This window comes from Protopterus annectens, chromosome 1.part0, assembly GCF_019279795.1.
Source record: "Protopterus annectens isolate FY-2018-M chromosome 1.part0, PAN1.0, whole genome shotgun sequence".
Taxonomy (NCBI): Eukaryota; Metazoa; Chordata; order Ceratodontiformes; family Protopteridae; genus Protopterus; species Protopterus annectens.
In genome coordinates, this window is record NC_056725.1 from 1,309,924,236 (window position 1) to 1,309,937,221 (window position 12,986).

General features: G+C 37.9%; 1 protein-coding gene across 1 annotated transcript in view; it reads left to right on the top strand.

Moving 5' to 3' along the window:
• CBX7 (chromobox 7) overlaps positions 1–12,986 on the top strand; it is a 683,982-nt gene that overhangs the window by 645,466 nt on the left and 25,530 nt on the right. Inside the window, exon 5 of the mRNA XM_044066291.1 lies at positions 7,572–7,884. Coding sequence (XP_043922226.1) covers positions 7,572–7,884 — 313 coding nt within the window. The remainder of the gene's footprint in view (positions 1–7,571; positions 7,885–12,986) is intronic.

The window sequence follows — 12,986 nt, forward strand, 5'->3', positions numbered from 1 at the left end:
TGTCCCAGCCAAAAAATGATATTCCTAGGGGCTCCTCAAGATGCAAACATGTCCATTGCCCTTTTGCCATTAGAGAAAGTGAAATCTCTGACAATGTTCTTTCATTGCTTAGCAACCAAGCATCGATGAACTGACCAAAAGTCCTCGGCATCTTAGGTTGCATGATGTTTACCATCCTAATGGTCCCACCAGCCAGACATCACATAAAAAAGTTACAGTGGTTCCAGGGGGACATCTGGGACCAGCAATCTCAGCATGTGGGGACAGTCACCCCAGCTTTACCATGTGTCAGTACAACTACTGTCTCAACCATGTTCACAGGTACAGCAGTATGCATGTCAAGCAAACTATTGCCCGGACCCTTACTACCTATGCATTAGATTCAGCCCGGGGAACTCATGCCCTCGGTCTGAGTACAGGGCACTTGGAATCTAAGAGAAAGCAAACTGTAAATAAGTCTGAATGAAATGCTTGCAGTTTAGTATGCACTGAAAGCCTTTTCCAGGAGCAGACCATGAAGTTCAACCCAGTCCTCAAAGAAAGCAACTTGAATACCTCAGAGGAGAGTTCAATTGCAGATCAGCTAAAAAGAACCTCTGCAGACCCACACAAATGGATGTTGCACAGGGAAGCCTTCCTGGACATGATGAACAGGTGGAGTGTCCTAGAGATAAATATGTGTGCTTCTCTGAGCAACATATAATTGATCAAATTTTGCTCTGGAGCACCTCACAAGAAAGCTTGGGCAGTGGACGCCTTCTCCATAAAATGGTATGTCTGTATCTTTATGCATTTCCTCCCTTCCCCATATTCCCCTGGTTAATTCAGATAGGAAGGGTGAAGAGGCCAGAAATGATTCTAATTCTGGCGAAGACAGCACTGGCTCTTCTACCTAATCCATATGACAAAGAAGAGACCTTTTCTTTTGGCGTAGTATGTGTACCTTCTGACACAGTGCAGGGAGTACCTCATTCACTCCGGTCTGACTACCCTAGCTCTGGCAGCTTAGAGGATAAGATATTACTTGAGGATATGACATTACTTCCTTTTGGGGACCTGTATTCAATAGCCTTACCAAGTATCAGCAAACCAGATCTAGCTAACTGGGAGACATTTTTCCCCCTCTGGTAGCAAAAGAGGGACCTGCATCCCAAACAGGTGAATTTGCCTCCAGTCCTCCAGTATTTTCCCTATCTGTTTTCCACTGACTTAGAATGTGCATCAGTAAAAGTGCATCTTTTGGTTATGTCAGCCTGCCCACCCTTAACCCCCCTTCCGACAGCCAGGCCACTGCTCAAGCAGTTCTTGAAGATTATTCCTCATCTCAGGCCCTCGTGGTGGACTCTGGCTGCAGCCTCTGAACCAAATTTTATGTTGGAAAAAATTATTTTTTTTCCATTTTTAGTGAGTTGCCTCTGTCGTTTTGAAATACTTAACCTGGAAGAAAGCTTTTTTGTTTGCCGTGACCCTGTGTAAGAGAGTTTCTGAGCTACAGCCCTTCATGGGTAAAGCACCTTTCCTCATGTTTCACAAGGATAGAGTAACCTTGTGTAACAATCCCCCTTTCATGACTAAGGTAATCACAGATGTAGCACTAAACCTAGGTACACAATTAACAGACTTTTTTCCAGCTTTATAAAACAAAGGAGAAAGATTCTCCCCTTTCTTGATGTGTACAGGCAATTGAGATACTCTTTAGACAAAACTAGAGAATTTTGAAGATCCGAATTACTTTTTGTGGCATTTGCTTTGGGGCAAAAGCCTTGCCTGTATCCAGACAGACAGTTTCAGAATGGATAACACATTGCATTTATTAATGCCACAAAAAGCATGGGGAAACCCTTGCTAGGTACAATTAGATTGCTATCTGCAAGGGCCATAGCCACTACCACTGTGTGTTTGAGAGGGTGCATGGAATATTTAGAGGCAGCCACCTAGTCATTTGTCCATACCATACCTTTTCCAAACATTATAGCCTAGACCTCGTCTTAAGGGCTAGGACAGGGTTTGCCTCTGTCATCCTAAAAGGCATCTTTACCCTGTCATCTACCCGTTTACCAGCTTCCCTATCTACAGTAAATACTCATCTTTTTTTTCCTACCAAATCTGCCTAATGGCTGCATTACCTACACCCATTTGGCCCATCCATTCCTCTGGGGAGTATGAGAACCAGGCATTCTCAGGCTAGGCAAGAGTACTACAACCAAATTAATTCCTGCCCAAGGTGCCTTATTAGCCCATTCATTCCATCCTGTGACAAGAGTCAGATGTAAGGGAGCAGGCCAACTTACCAATTCAGTGGGGCAATGTACCCTTGCTCATTGGAGCTGTCCCACTTTTGGAGTCTCACTAAGATGCACTTTCATGCTGTTGGCTGCAGGGAGTATGCCTCCACATGCTGTCTTGGATTCCATGCTTGCAGGCTGGCAGCATTTGCTCACAGACTGCCTAATGCCCTCAGTAGTGTCATCCAGGTGGCATGAATTCCATCTTAAAAGGCATCATACCCCATATACTAGTTTACCAGCCCTCCCTCATCTGCATTAACTGCCAGCTATGTCTTCCCTAAGGTTATGACTGCAGTACTTAACCACACTGTGAACGCAGTACAGTTGTGAAGTGAACTTACTACAGTTGTAAGTGTTTGAGTATGGTTGCTGTTGCAATCCTGACTCCTGTCCACCATTCTGTCTAAATCTGTGGCCCCCTGGAGATGGAGTGAGATTATAGCTTTCACTTCTGCACAAGTTCTTGTCCATGTCTCTTCTTGATCCCTACACTCTTTTTGTGTTCATAGGAGTGTTGGTTCTCTCCAGGGCATTGCTAGACACTGGACATTTGCATTTTCATGTTGTATCATGGGCATGCATTCCTACCCTTATCAGGAAAGTGTGGTAAGTGTGACATCCCTCTGGACAAGGAGGAAGGGTGCTTAGCTCTGAAAGGCTGAAGGGTTGCTGGAACTTATTTTATGGCATAGTTCTTTTAAGGTTATGACTGCAACGATGACCATAGTCAAACATCTACAATTATGGCACACTGCTTTACAAGCTCATATTAGGAGGTAACCATACATGGTCTTTCTTAATTCTTAAGTCGTAGGTGTTTCTCAGGTCTAACCAGACCTATCTCTGATTTCCTGTCAGAAGTGGGTTTTTTTTTGTTTTTTTTGGAGTTAATACTAAACCAATCCATACACTTTCCTGTTTTGTTTTAGGGAAGGGGGTCTTCACACCCTTGATATGTGTATTCAGCTCAGGTTTTACCTGAACAGGGCACATGGTAGCAGAAAGATAGGCAAATGCATCTCATTTGCTCCAGGTATTGAGGGCTTGGCTGTTGAGCACAGAAAATTCCAGATATGAATGACTAAGAAGCTTTAGCCTATAGTCCTGGATTTAATTACCTCTGACTTTATTTGCATCCTGTGTGACTGTAAGCAAGTCACTTAGCCAGACAGTGCTGTCAAGTCACAAATGAAAAGAGGCACTTGTGCCTAGTGAGTTTAACTAGCTGGAAAATAAATAATGTAAAAAAAAAAACTTAGGCAAACAGAATGCTAGCAACAAATTTTTGTCACTGGGAAGCTGATCTTCCTTTGTCCAGTGTAGTCGAAGTTTACTTCACCAGAATTGTGGCGACTGCCGTTTACCTGTTTGAAGAATATATTCATTGTGAACATTTGTACTGCAGCCACTTGGTCATGAATGCATGCCTTCACCAGGCATGATTACTTGGGGTATGATTCCAGAAGTTGTTTTTTCTTTGGCACTTTGATGCTTTAAGATTTTTTTCTCCCTTCTTCCAGCTGACCCAACAGGCTTCTCTGTGGATCAGTTCTCCTTCACATTGTGGCTGAGAATGAACTGCATAAGCAATTACGCATGTAGCTATTGGATTTTTTTCTCTTGAAGAGTGGGAATCCCAACCCTGGTGTTGTCATGACCACCTGCATCTCTGCAGGGTCATCCAGTGCTTTCCCCATGGCATGTGCATGCTTCCAAACACATATGCTTCTTGAGAGCTGCCATCACTGGCTTGGGATGTCCAAGCTGACCTTCCTCAGACCTTTCGCAGTGGGAGCATGCAAAGCTCTTCTTGCATGAAACCTGTTGTCTGGCAGGAAACGCCATTTCCTCTTGCCAAGATACTTGAGCCAGTGCAAGTCCCTCATTTCCACCCTCCTGTTTTTTCAGCTGTTCATGTTTAATTTGTTTGGCTCCTGCCACCCTAAGGGGTTCCTTTTTCATATACTCCTTTTGACTCGCCCCATCCGTTACCCATGGCAGTAGGCTTCCCAAAGTAAAATATAACTTATATCTGAGTGCTGACAGTATTAGTATATCTTCCTGATGCCTCTGTGTATTGGATGCCTGTTACCTTCTTGTGTCCCCCTTTTCTTAGACAGTTCTTTCATATGTCTTGCTTAGAATCAGCAATGTAAATATGTCAGTTTTGTAATTTGATATCCTGTTTTGTTGTTTAATTTTTCAGCTGCAGTTTGCTCAAGTTCCGTGGGGGGTTACCAGAGAAGTGCAGTGCTAAGTGTACCCTCCTAGCCTCTTAAAACCAGTGTGTAACATCAGGGTAAAAACAGCACATGCCAGAAGCATAGAAGTAGAGTGCAAAAGAAATACACCATGGTGAGATCTCTCAGAATGGAAAGCAAAACCCAGTAGTTGAAGGCACAGAGCAGACCCAGGACGTGCTGGAGAGTTTATATTCAAGGATGTGCTTGAACCTTTAACTGGGTAAAAAAAAGCCTGATCTGTCCTGCCTACTCTGCTTGACCTTCATGAATGGGAAGAAAAAAAAATTAAGTGGATCATCTGGTCAAAACCTGCTTGTGTTACTACACTTTAACAGCCAGTTGATTGTATTTCTCTATAAAGTTGCTGCAGTAGAGAATTCCTCTATAACATCAACATGTAGTGACTCTGAGCTGATTATATTGGGAGCAGGGAGACTGGCTACAAAGATTCCTACCAGTCCCAACAAAGTAGGAAGTTTAAATATCTTTGAATATCTTGTCTATCACTGCAAACTATAGTCAAACAAATGGTGTTTGGATACGTACTGCAAATCCAGAAAAGTAAAAGGAAACTGAAATGCAACAGCAAGTACATTCACAAATACTAGGCCGAATATTAACGCAGCATATACACTAGTAAAACCACATTAAAGAGGCCCGTGTTTTCTCTTGTTTGAGCAGATTTCATAGGCAAGGAACAGGGATTTTTGAGTTATAAGAAAGCCCACCTGATGACTGGAAGACATACTTTCTTACATCAGTCTTCTAAATAGTCACAGTCTGTGCAGTCTTGTGAGGACCAGCTTGCAGATAATTGTGCAAGCACCTACAGTCTTCTGCATATAAGTTTGTGTGTGTGCATGCATGTATGTACATAGTGTTTGCAAATATATGTGCATATATGGACACACACACGTGTGTGTGTGTGTGTGTGTGTGTGTGTGTGTGTGTGTGTGTGTGTGTGTGTGTGTGTGTATGTGTATGCATATATATATATATATATATATATATATATATATATATATATATATATATATATATACGTATAGGTACGTATATATATATATATATATATACGTATAGGTTTACTATCACATGTTTGACACTACTGTGGCCGAAAGTGCGATCTACACTACACTGTCAAACCTTGCTATAGCAGCTGTTCGCTATTGTAAGGTTCGACAATATAGTACTCGCACTAATGGTTCTGCTACCTGATTTATGCACATACGTTGATTGCACACAGTGCGATCGACTGTGTGATTGTAAATATATATATATATATATATATATATATATATATATATATATATATATGCATGTATGTATATGTATATACACATATATGTATACATGTAGATATATATATATATATATATATATATATATATATATATATATATATATATATATATATACGTATAGGTTTACTATCACATGTTTGACACTACTGTGGCCGAAAGTGCATATATCCGAAGAAAATGTTCGGAAATCACAACACTGATCAAAGTAAATGCCGAACTGAGCATTTCAGTGAAGTCGAATGTTGAACATTTCAACTTCACTGAAATTCTCTTAGCCACTAAACATATTTTAACATGTTTAAACATAAATAAAAAAATAATAAAAATTAATAATAAATTAATAAAAAAAAATAATAAATAAATAATAATAATAATAATAATATTAATAAATTAATAATAAATTTTTTTAATATAACCCCTCACCCCCCTACTTATATATACAAACTCCGAGGTCGCACTACACTGATGAAAGGGTACATTTCCCAATCCCCACTATAGTGCGATCTGCACTACGCTGTCAAACCTTGCTATAGCAGCTGTTCGCTATTGTAAGGTTCGACAATATAGTACTCGCACTAATGGTTCTGCTACCTGATTTATGCACATACGTTGATTGCACACAGTGCGATCGACTGTGTAATTGTAAATATATATATATATATATATATATATATATATATATATATATATGCATATATGTATATGTATATACACGCATATATGTATACATGTGTATATATATATATATATATATATATATATACATATACATCTATGGGTCTACTTCATATGGTCTAAACTCATATGGTCGACAGTTCATATGGTCGAAACTCATTTGGTCGACGGCTCATTTGGTTGACAACCAGTACTCAAGACACTTAACAGGGATTTACCCCCCTCCCCAAAGTTGTGTGACCCTGGAGTTGATATATATAATATTCATTTAAAAGTCCTTTAAAACATGAAAATACAACAAAACCTCAACATTTTTAATAGATATAGGTGGGGGGCTTCACCCCCCACACCCCCCATTCTGGGGGTCTGTGCCCCCCACACCCCCTAACTATATATATCCGCTCCAGGGGTGCACAACTTTGGGGAGGGGGGCAAATCCCTGTTAAGTGCCTTGAGTACTGGTTATCGACCAAATGAGTTTCGACCATATGAACTGTCGACCATATGAGTTTAGACCATTTGAACTGTCAATCATATGAAGTAGACCCATATATATATATATATATATATATATATATATATATATATATATATATATATATATATGTGTATATATATATATATATATATATATACACTTACATATATACATACATACAGAGAGAGAGAGAAAAAACAGTGTGTGTGTGTGTGTGTGTGTGTGTGTGTGTGTAGTAACTAAGGAAGTGAAAATCTATTTTGTTACAGCCCTTTTCTTAAATTTAAGCTAACCTCCCTCATCCAGGTGTGACATCAGAGGTGGTTATGGTAAGTAAGTCATACCCCCCCCCCCCCACCCAGTGGATTAACTATTTTTAGCCTATTTATGTTTGCACTTTCACAGATTCAGGATGTTATGGAAGCCATGCACACATACATATGAGAGAGAGAGAGAGAGAGAGTGCATAGGCAGATTTAGTTAAGAGTAGCAGTATGACTATTAATTTAATTTCTGTGCCACCAACCTCAGAAGATCAAAGCTATGGTAACTTTCAGTTGTTTGTGCCTCTTTTTCCATACAGAGGTATTATGGGATGGATTTGCGGAGTGCTCACAAAATAAAGGGGAAAGAGAAGATGAACTTTTCCTTGTCCCGAAGATTTAGCCCTAGACGGAGGGGGAAATCTGAATCTAATGACCTAGGAGCAAAGGGCAAATCAAAATCCTTTTCCATTGGGAGGCACCGAAAGAACCAGAAGTTTTTTAGGCTGTCAAGGAAAAAATTTTCTCGAATGACCCATTATGAGAGCCTTAGCAGACGAAGGGGCTATTTCTTAACTGAACCAGATGTAAAGTTGACTTCAGAGAAGAATTGGGAGAACTGCCAGACAAGGGGCAAAGATGAAGACAAGCAAGGTACTGGTTCCATGGCTTCATTCAGTCTTTATTTGTGCTGTATACTGTGTGCTTGGTAGTAGGTTTACTTTCTTACAGCTGTTGAGTTTTCTACCTTATTGACCTAATGTGAGTTTTTGCTCATCTTTCAGACATTTCACGAAGAGAAGTTCACATATTGACAACACCTACATATAGCCTGCATTCTGAAGTTGGAATTTTGTCAGGAGGATAGTTCAGATCTTATAAGAATAGCTGATATCCTCATTTTCAGATTAATTTTATTGCCTTTATTGCTGGTATGCCTATGTTTATAAAAATCATATTTAGTCTTAAGTATAGTTGGAAGTCTTGCAGTTTGCTGTTAGGATTAATATGTATGTTTTTATTTTTAATACTGTCCTCCTGATCTCAAGCCCGTAGGTTAATTTCAATACCTAGCACCTTACTCATTTCCTGTAGCGTAAAGGCTGGTCAGTAGACCTATGCCCTTCTCCCTTTTTCCTCCTTCCACGCATCTAATGTGCAGTGACAGCAGTTTTGAAAGTACACAGCTGTCCTGCTGTGGTGATCTGTGTGTGCCTCCACTCTGCTACCTGCCCTGTCTTCCAGTGGGGGTTGCTAGGCAGTGCAAGAACCCATTAACCTCCACCACCCTGTGAGAAAAGCGGACTAGAGCCATAACTATGGAGTGGTGAAGGGGGTGACTGCCTCAGGTGCAAATTGTTTGGGGCACGAGCGGACTGTGTAGTGGTGTGGGAGTGCCAGTGCTGCACTTGTAGTTACTGCTGAAGAGCTGAAGCAGTTTGTGTGGGATTTAAGTGTAGCCAGCTGACTGTTGCATTTGTGGCTTTTCTGAGGAGGTCCAACATTATGAAGTCTTTTTTTTTTTTGTACTAGATCGGGGAATTGCAAGAGACACCTGATAACCTAACTATGGTTCTTGGAGTGCTGTCAGCTTCTTAAATCCTACTCTCCACCTGGGAAACCTACTGACATACAGATCTCAAATTAAGACTAGTCATTGGTTTTGCGAGCGGGCAGTTGGATTAAAATTCTGTAAAATGTAGTCTTTTCTTTTTTGATTCACTTTCAGTTTTACAAATCCAGCAGCTATTGTTGATATTTCAGCTTAATGAATGATTAGTTGTATGTTATCCTATTGTTTTTATTGTGCTTTGAAAACTTATATGATCAGTATTTAATTATTTGTTAATACAACCTCACCCCACTTGAACTCCATGGATCTTCATGCCTTATGGCCTGCCAGTCTCAGCACAGTCCAGTAGACCTTCATTGTTCCTATTTTCCTTTTCAGCCACTGTCAGGTATGTCTGTTTGTGAGATGACCTTCCTTTCTGCAAAAATGCCCCAGAGGAAGTGTTTTTAGGTCCATGGCTACCGCTCTCTGAAACTAATGAGTGAAGCACACAGGGATGTTAGGCTTTGGATCCATTGAGCAACATGCTATCATTCTCGCTGATGATTAATTGGTCAAACATCCTAACTCGTGTCATGGAATGCAGTGAAATATGTGAACAATGTATGTTAAATTCATGCATCGTTCACTGTGTTTGTGCAGTCCCTGTACTGATACAGCAAAGTTTGTGGTCTCATAATAGTGTGTCACACATTCTCTTCCCAGACCAGGAATACAGGATTTTGATGATTTAATCTTTTCTCTTTTGGCCAACCCTTCCATTGTTCAAAAGTCTTACTGGGTCACCGGTATAGCAAAAGCATACCAAGGCTCTTCACCAGCAAGCCAACTTGTTATATGTACTTATTTTTTTAAGTTTTCAAGAGAATTTTATTGAGTTCATCTGATTGATAGGATCAGTTTTGGTTTACTTTGCTTAGTTTCCGTTTTCTGTTGTTCCTTTGTTATATATCTCTGTCTTAAGATTGTAGATCTTTAAGCAGGATATCAGTGTCCAGAGAGACATTTGTAAAGTTGGATCCTAACCCTCTCTGTGAATTGTTTGATGACTATCTCATACCCTAGGAAAACTGTGACATCAAATTACTCTTTAACTACTGCCGTTTTTGTGTTAGTGGGCTGCAAATGTACTCGCCTGCACGTACTAGGGAAGAGGGAGTCAGGAGTATGGTTTACCAGATTCTTCCACAAAGAATGCAGGTTTGTCCTACAGGAATTCCTAATGATGACTAAAGTGCCACACATTCAAAGCTAAGCAATGAATGAGTCCCATGTGACAAATTTGGAAAGGTAATTGTCCTTAACATCAAAGGGATATGCCCACCAAAGGTTTGCTGACTTCTGTTAGATTGGCATGTTTATTGCTGCTTAACCTACAGAGTGATTTCATGGCAGCAGTATGAAATGGGAAAAACAGATAATATAGCTGAAGAACCTTAAACATTCACAGGACTTTAGAGACACCTTAACATATACTGAATCTAAAGTAAAAACCTTCAGTGCATTAAAAATGGCAAATACTAATTGTTACGTGCATTACAAATACATTACTGAAGGTGGGCATAATACCTTGGTCTCCTGGCTGTTTTCAAACCATGGGCCCTTGCAGGCATTTTTAGGACCATGCATAAATGTGTATGTTCATTTGAATTCAACTTATTTTTTTTTACTCAAATAATTTTTATTTTGATGATGTAACATAATAGATATTGTTTACATTAGATAAGCTTAAAAACTATATACAGTATTTACATTTAGCTTGATAGGTAGATTAAGATAACAATAATTCTGGATATAAGTAATGATCTTGATACCTTTAGCTGCAGTTATCGGGAAGAGTCTGATTCCAGTTGCAAGGTGCCAATCAAAGCCAATACTTTTCTCCAAGGGCTATTAATTAGTGGCTTAGGATAGATTCTTAATTCTTTAGTTTTGATCTTCATTAACATAAATTTCTACAGTAAGGATAAGGATTCTTCTGGTGGGTGCTGCGCTGGACTTCCATTTCCTAGTTATACATTTTCTAGCGTATAGTCCATAACAGATATTTTCTACAAATGTGTATTATTAATTACATTCAGCAAAATTAAAGGTTTTGTCAAGATAAATGTATCTGTAAATAATGCTTGTAAAAAATATTAATCTCATTCCAATATGTTTTAATAATGATACAATCATAAAAAATATGAGACCAGTCTGCATGAGTTGATAATTGGCATCTCCAGCATGTCTTGTTACTGGAGGAGTTTATTTTTGAGAGTTTCTCAGGAGTCAAAAAGGATCTATGTAGATATTTCCACTGAAACATTCTCCAGTATTGTGAAATGGAAGTTAATTTAACTGATAAGATATTTATCTTATCTTCCATTGACAATGATATCTGAATATCCTTAGTTAAATATTGCCAATACGCTATTTTGGGAGCTGTCTTATAATCAATTAGTATATTATATAAGTATGATAATTCATTCTTTGCATTAGTTTTTTTATAAATGATTTCAAATAACCAAATTATGAATTTCGGAGTACTTTTAAAAGACGAGTTATTTACTTTGACACAGATCCTTTGTGTATGCTAAAACACCCTGAAGATTTAACCAATCATTTAAAGTTAATCCATAAGTTGACAGTAAGTATTGTGCATCCAAGAGTTTTGGATTTTCCATACAATGAAACCAACATATTAAGTTCCTGTTTCCCCATAAATTAAAACTCTCTCGGTGTATCTTATCAGGAAAGTTTCTTGTAGGTATTGAATGGTATTAGGAATGCATACCAAAGTTTTATGTCCATATTTGTATTAATAAATTTTCTAAAGACATCAAATATATGATTTATTAGCTTTAATTTAGTTGATTTTACTGTATTATATTGTAGATTAATACTTAAGTAGCACCATATTCTGTTATCTTTAAAAGTTACTGTAAGATTTTTTTGATAAGGCTTTTTCATTCATTAGTATTATAAAATGCAGCCTTTTCTAGTTGGCAAAATATTTAGGGTTTACCCAGTCCATCACCATTTTAATTGTGGAAGCCTTTATGTATGTTTCAATATCTGGGAATTTCAGTCTCCCTTGTCCCCATTTTCTAATATGATGAAAATATGCCACTCTCTTTTTTTTTTTTTTTTTTTTTTTTTTTTTGGACCACAGAAATTTCAGCAAAATTGAAGTAATTTCTTTAAGAGATCTTCTTTCTGGTAAAAATATAAGAGACTGTGTTACATATATTACTTTAGGGAGTAAGACCATTTTAATCAATTGTAGTCTATCTTCAAATGTAATGAACATATTCCATTTATTCACCAGTGTCTTAATTGAGTCTGTGATGTTAGCATAATTGATATTTAGGGTTTCTATTATATTCTTACATAACGTTATCCCGAAATAGTCTAAAGCTGAGACTTGTTTACCAGTAATGTGATTTACAGATGCCTGTGCCGCTTTTTTTATTTAATAATAAAAACTTTGGTTTTGATTTATTAAAGTAAAGGCCAGAAAGTTTTTGGAAGTTCCCAATTAACAAGTCTACTTCATCTAATACTTCCTTGGAATTTGGCAATGTAAGAAGCACATCATCAGCAAACATCATTATTTTAGAACTGTATTGGTCATATATATCTATTCCTCTTATCTTTGGGTTGTTACATATTAAGATGGCAAGTATTTCTATGGCCAATGCAAATATAATAGGAGACATGCGACAACCTTATCTAGTACCTCTAGTGATCTGAATTTCTTTGGAAGTAAAGGGACCTATTTTAACGAAAGTTAAATTATTTTCATAAATTTTGTATAAGTGTGATAAAGGATAACGGAAAATCAAATATATGTAAAACTTTAATTAAATAATCCCAATTTAAGGAATCAAAGGTCATTTCAATGTCTAGACCAATTATAAATACTTCTTGATATTCTCTATTCAAATAATTTATTAAAGTTAGAATACTTTTGATATTATCCTGTGTATGTCTGTTATATATAAAACCAGTTTGGTCTTCCTCAATTATTTTAGATAAGGATATTTTCATTCTGTTGATCATGATTGACATAAAGAGTTTATAATCATTATTCAGCAAAGATATTGGTCTATATGAATTACAATAGTTAGGGTCTTTGTTTTCTTTTAATACAGAAGTGATTAAAGAATATCTCCAGGAA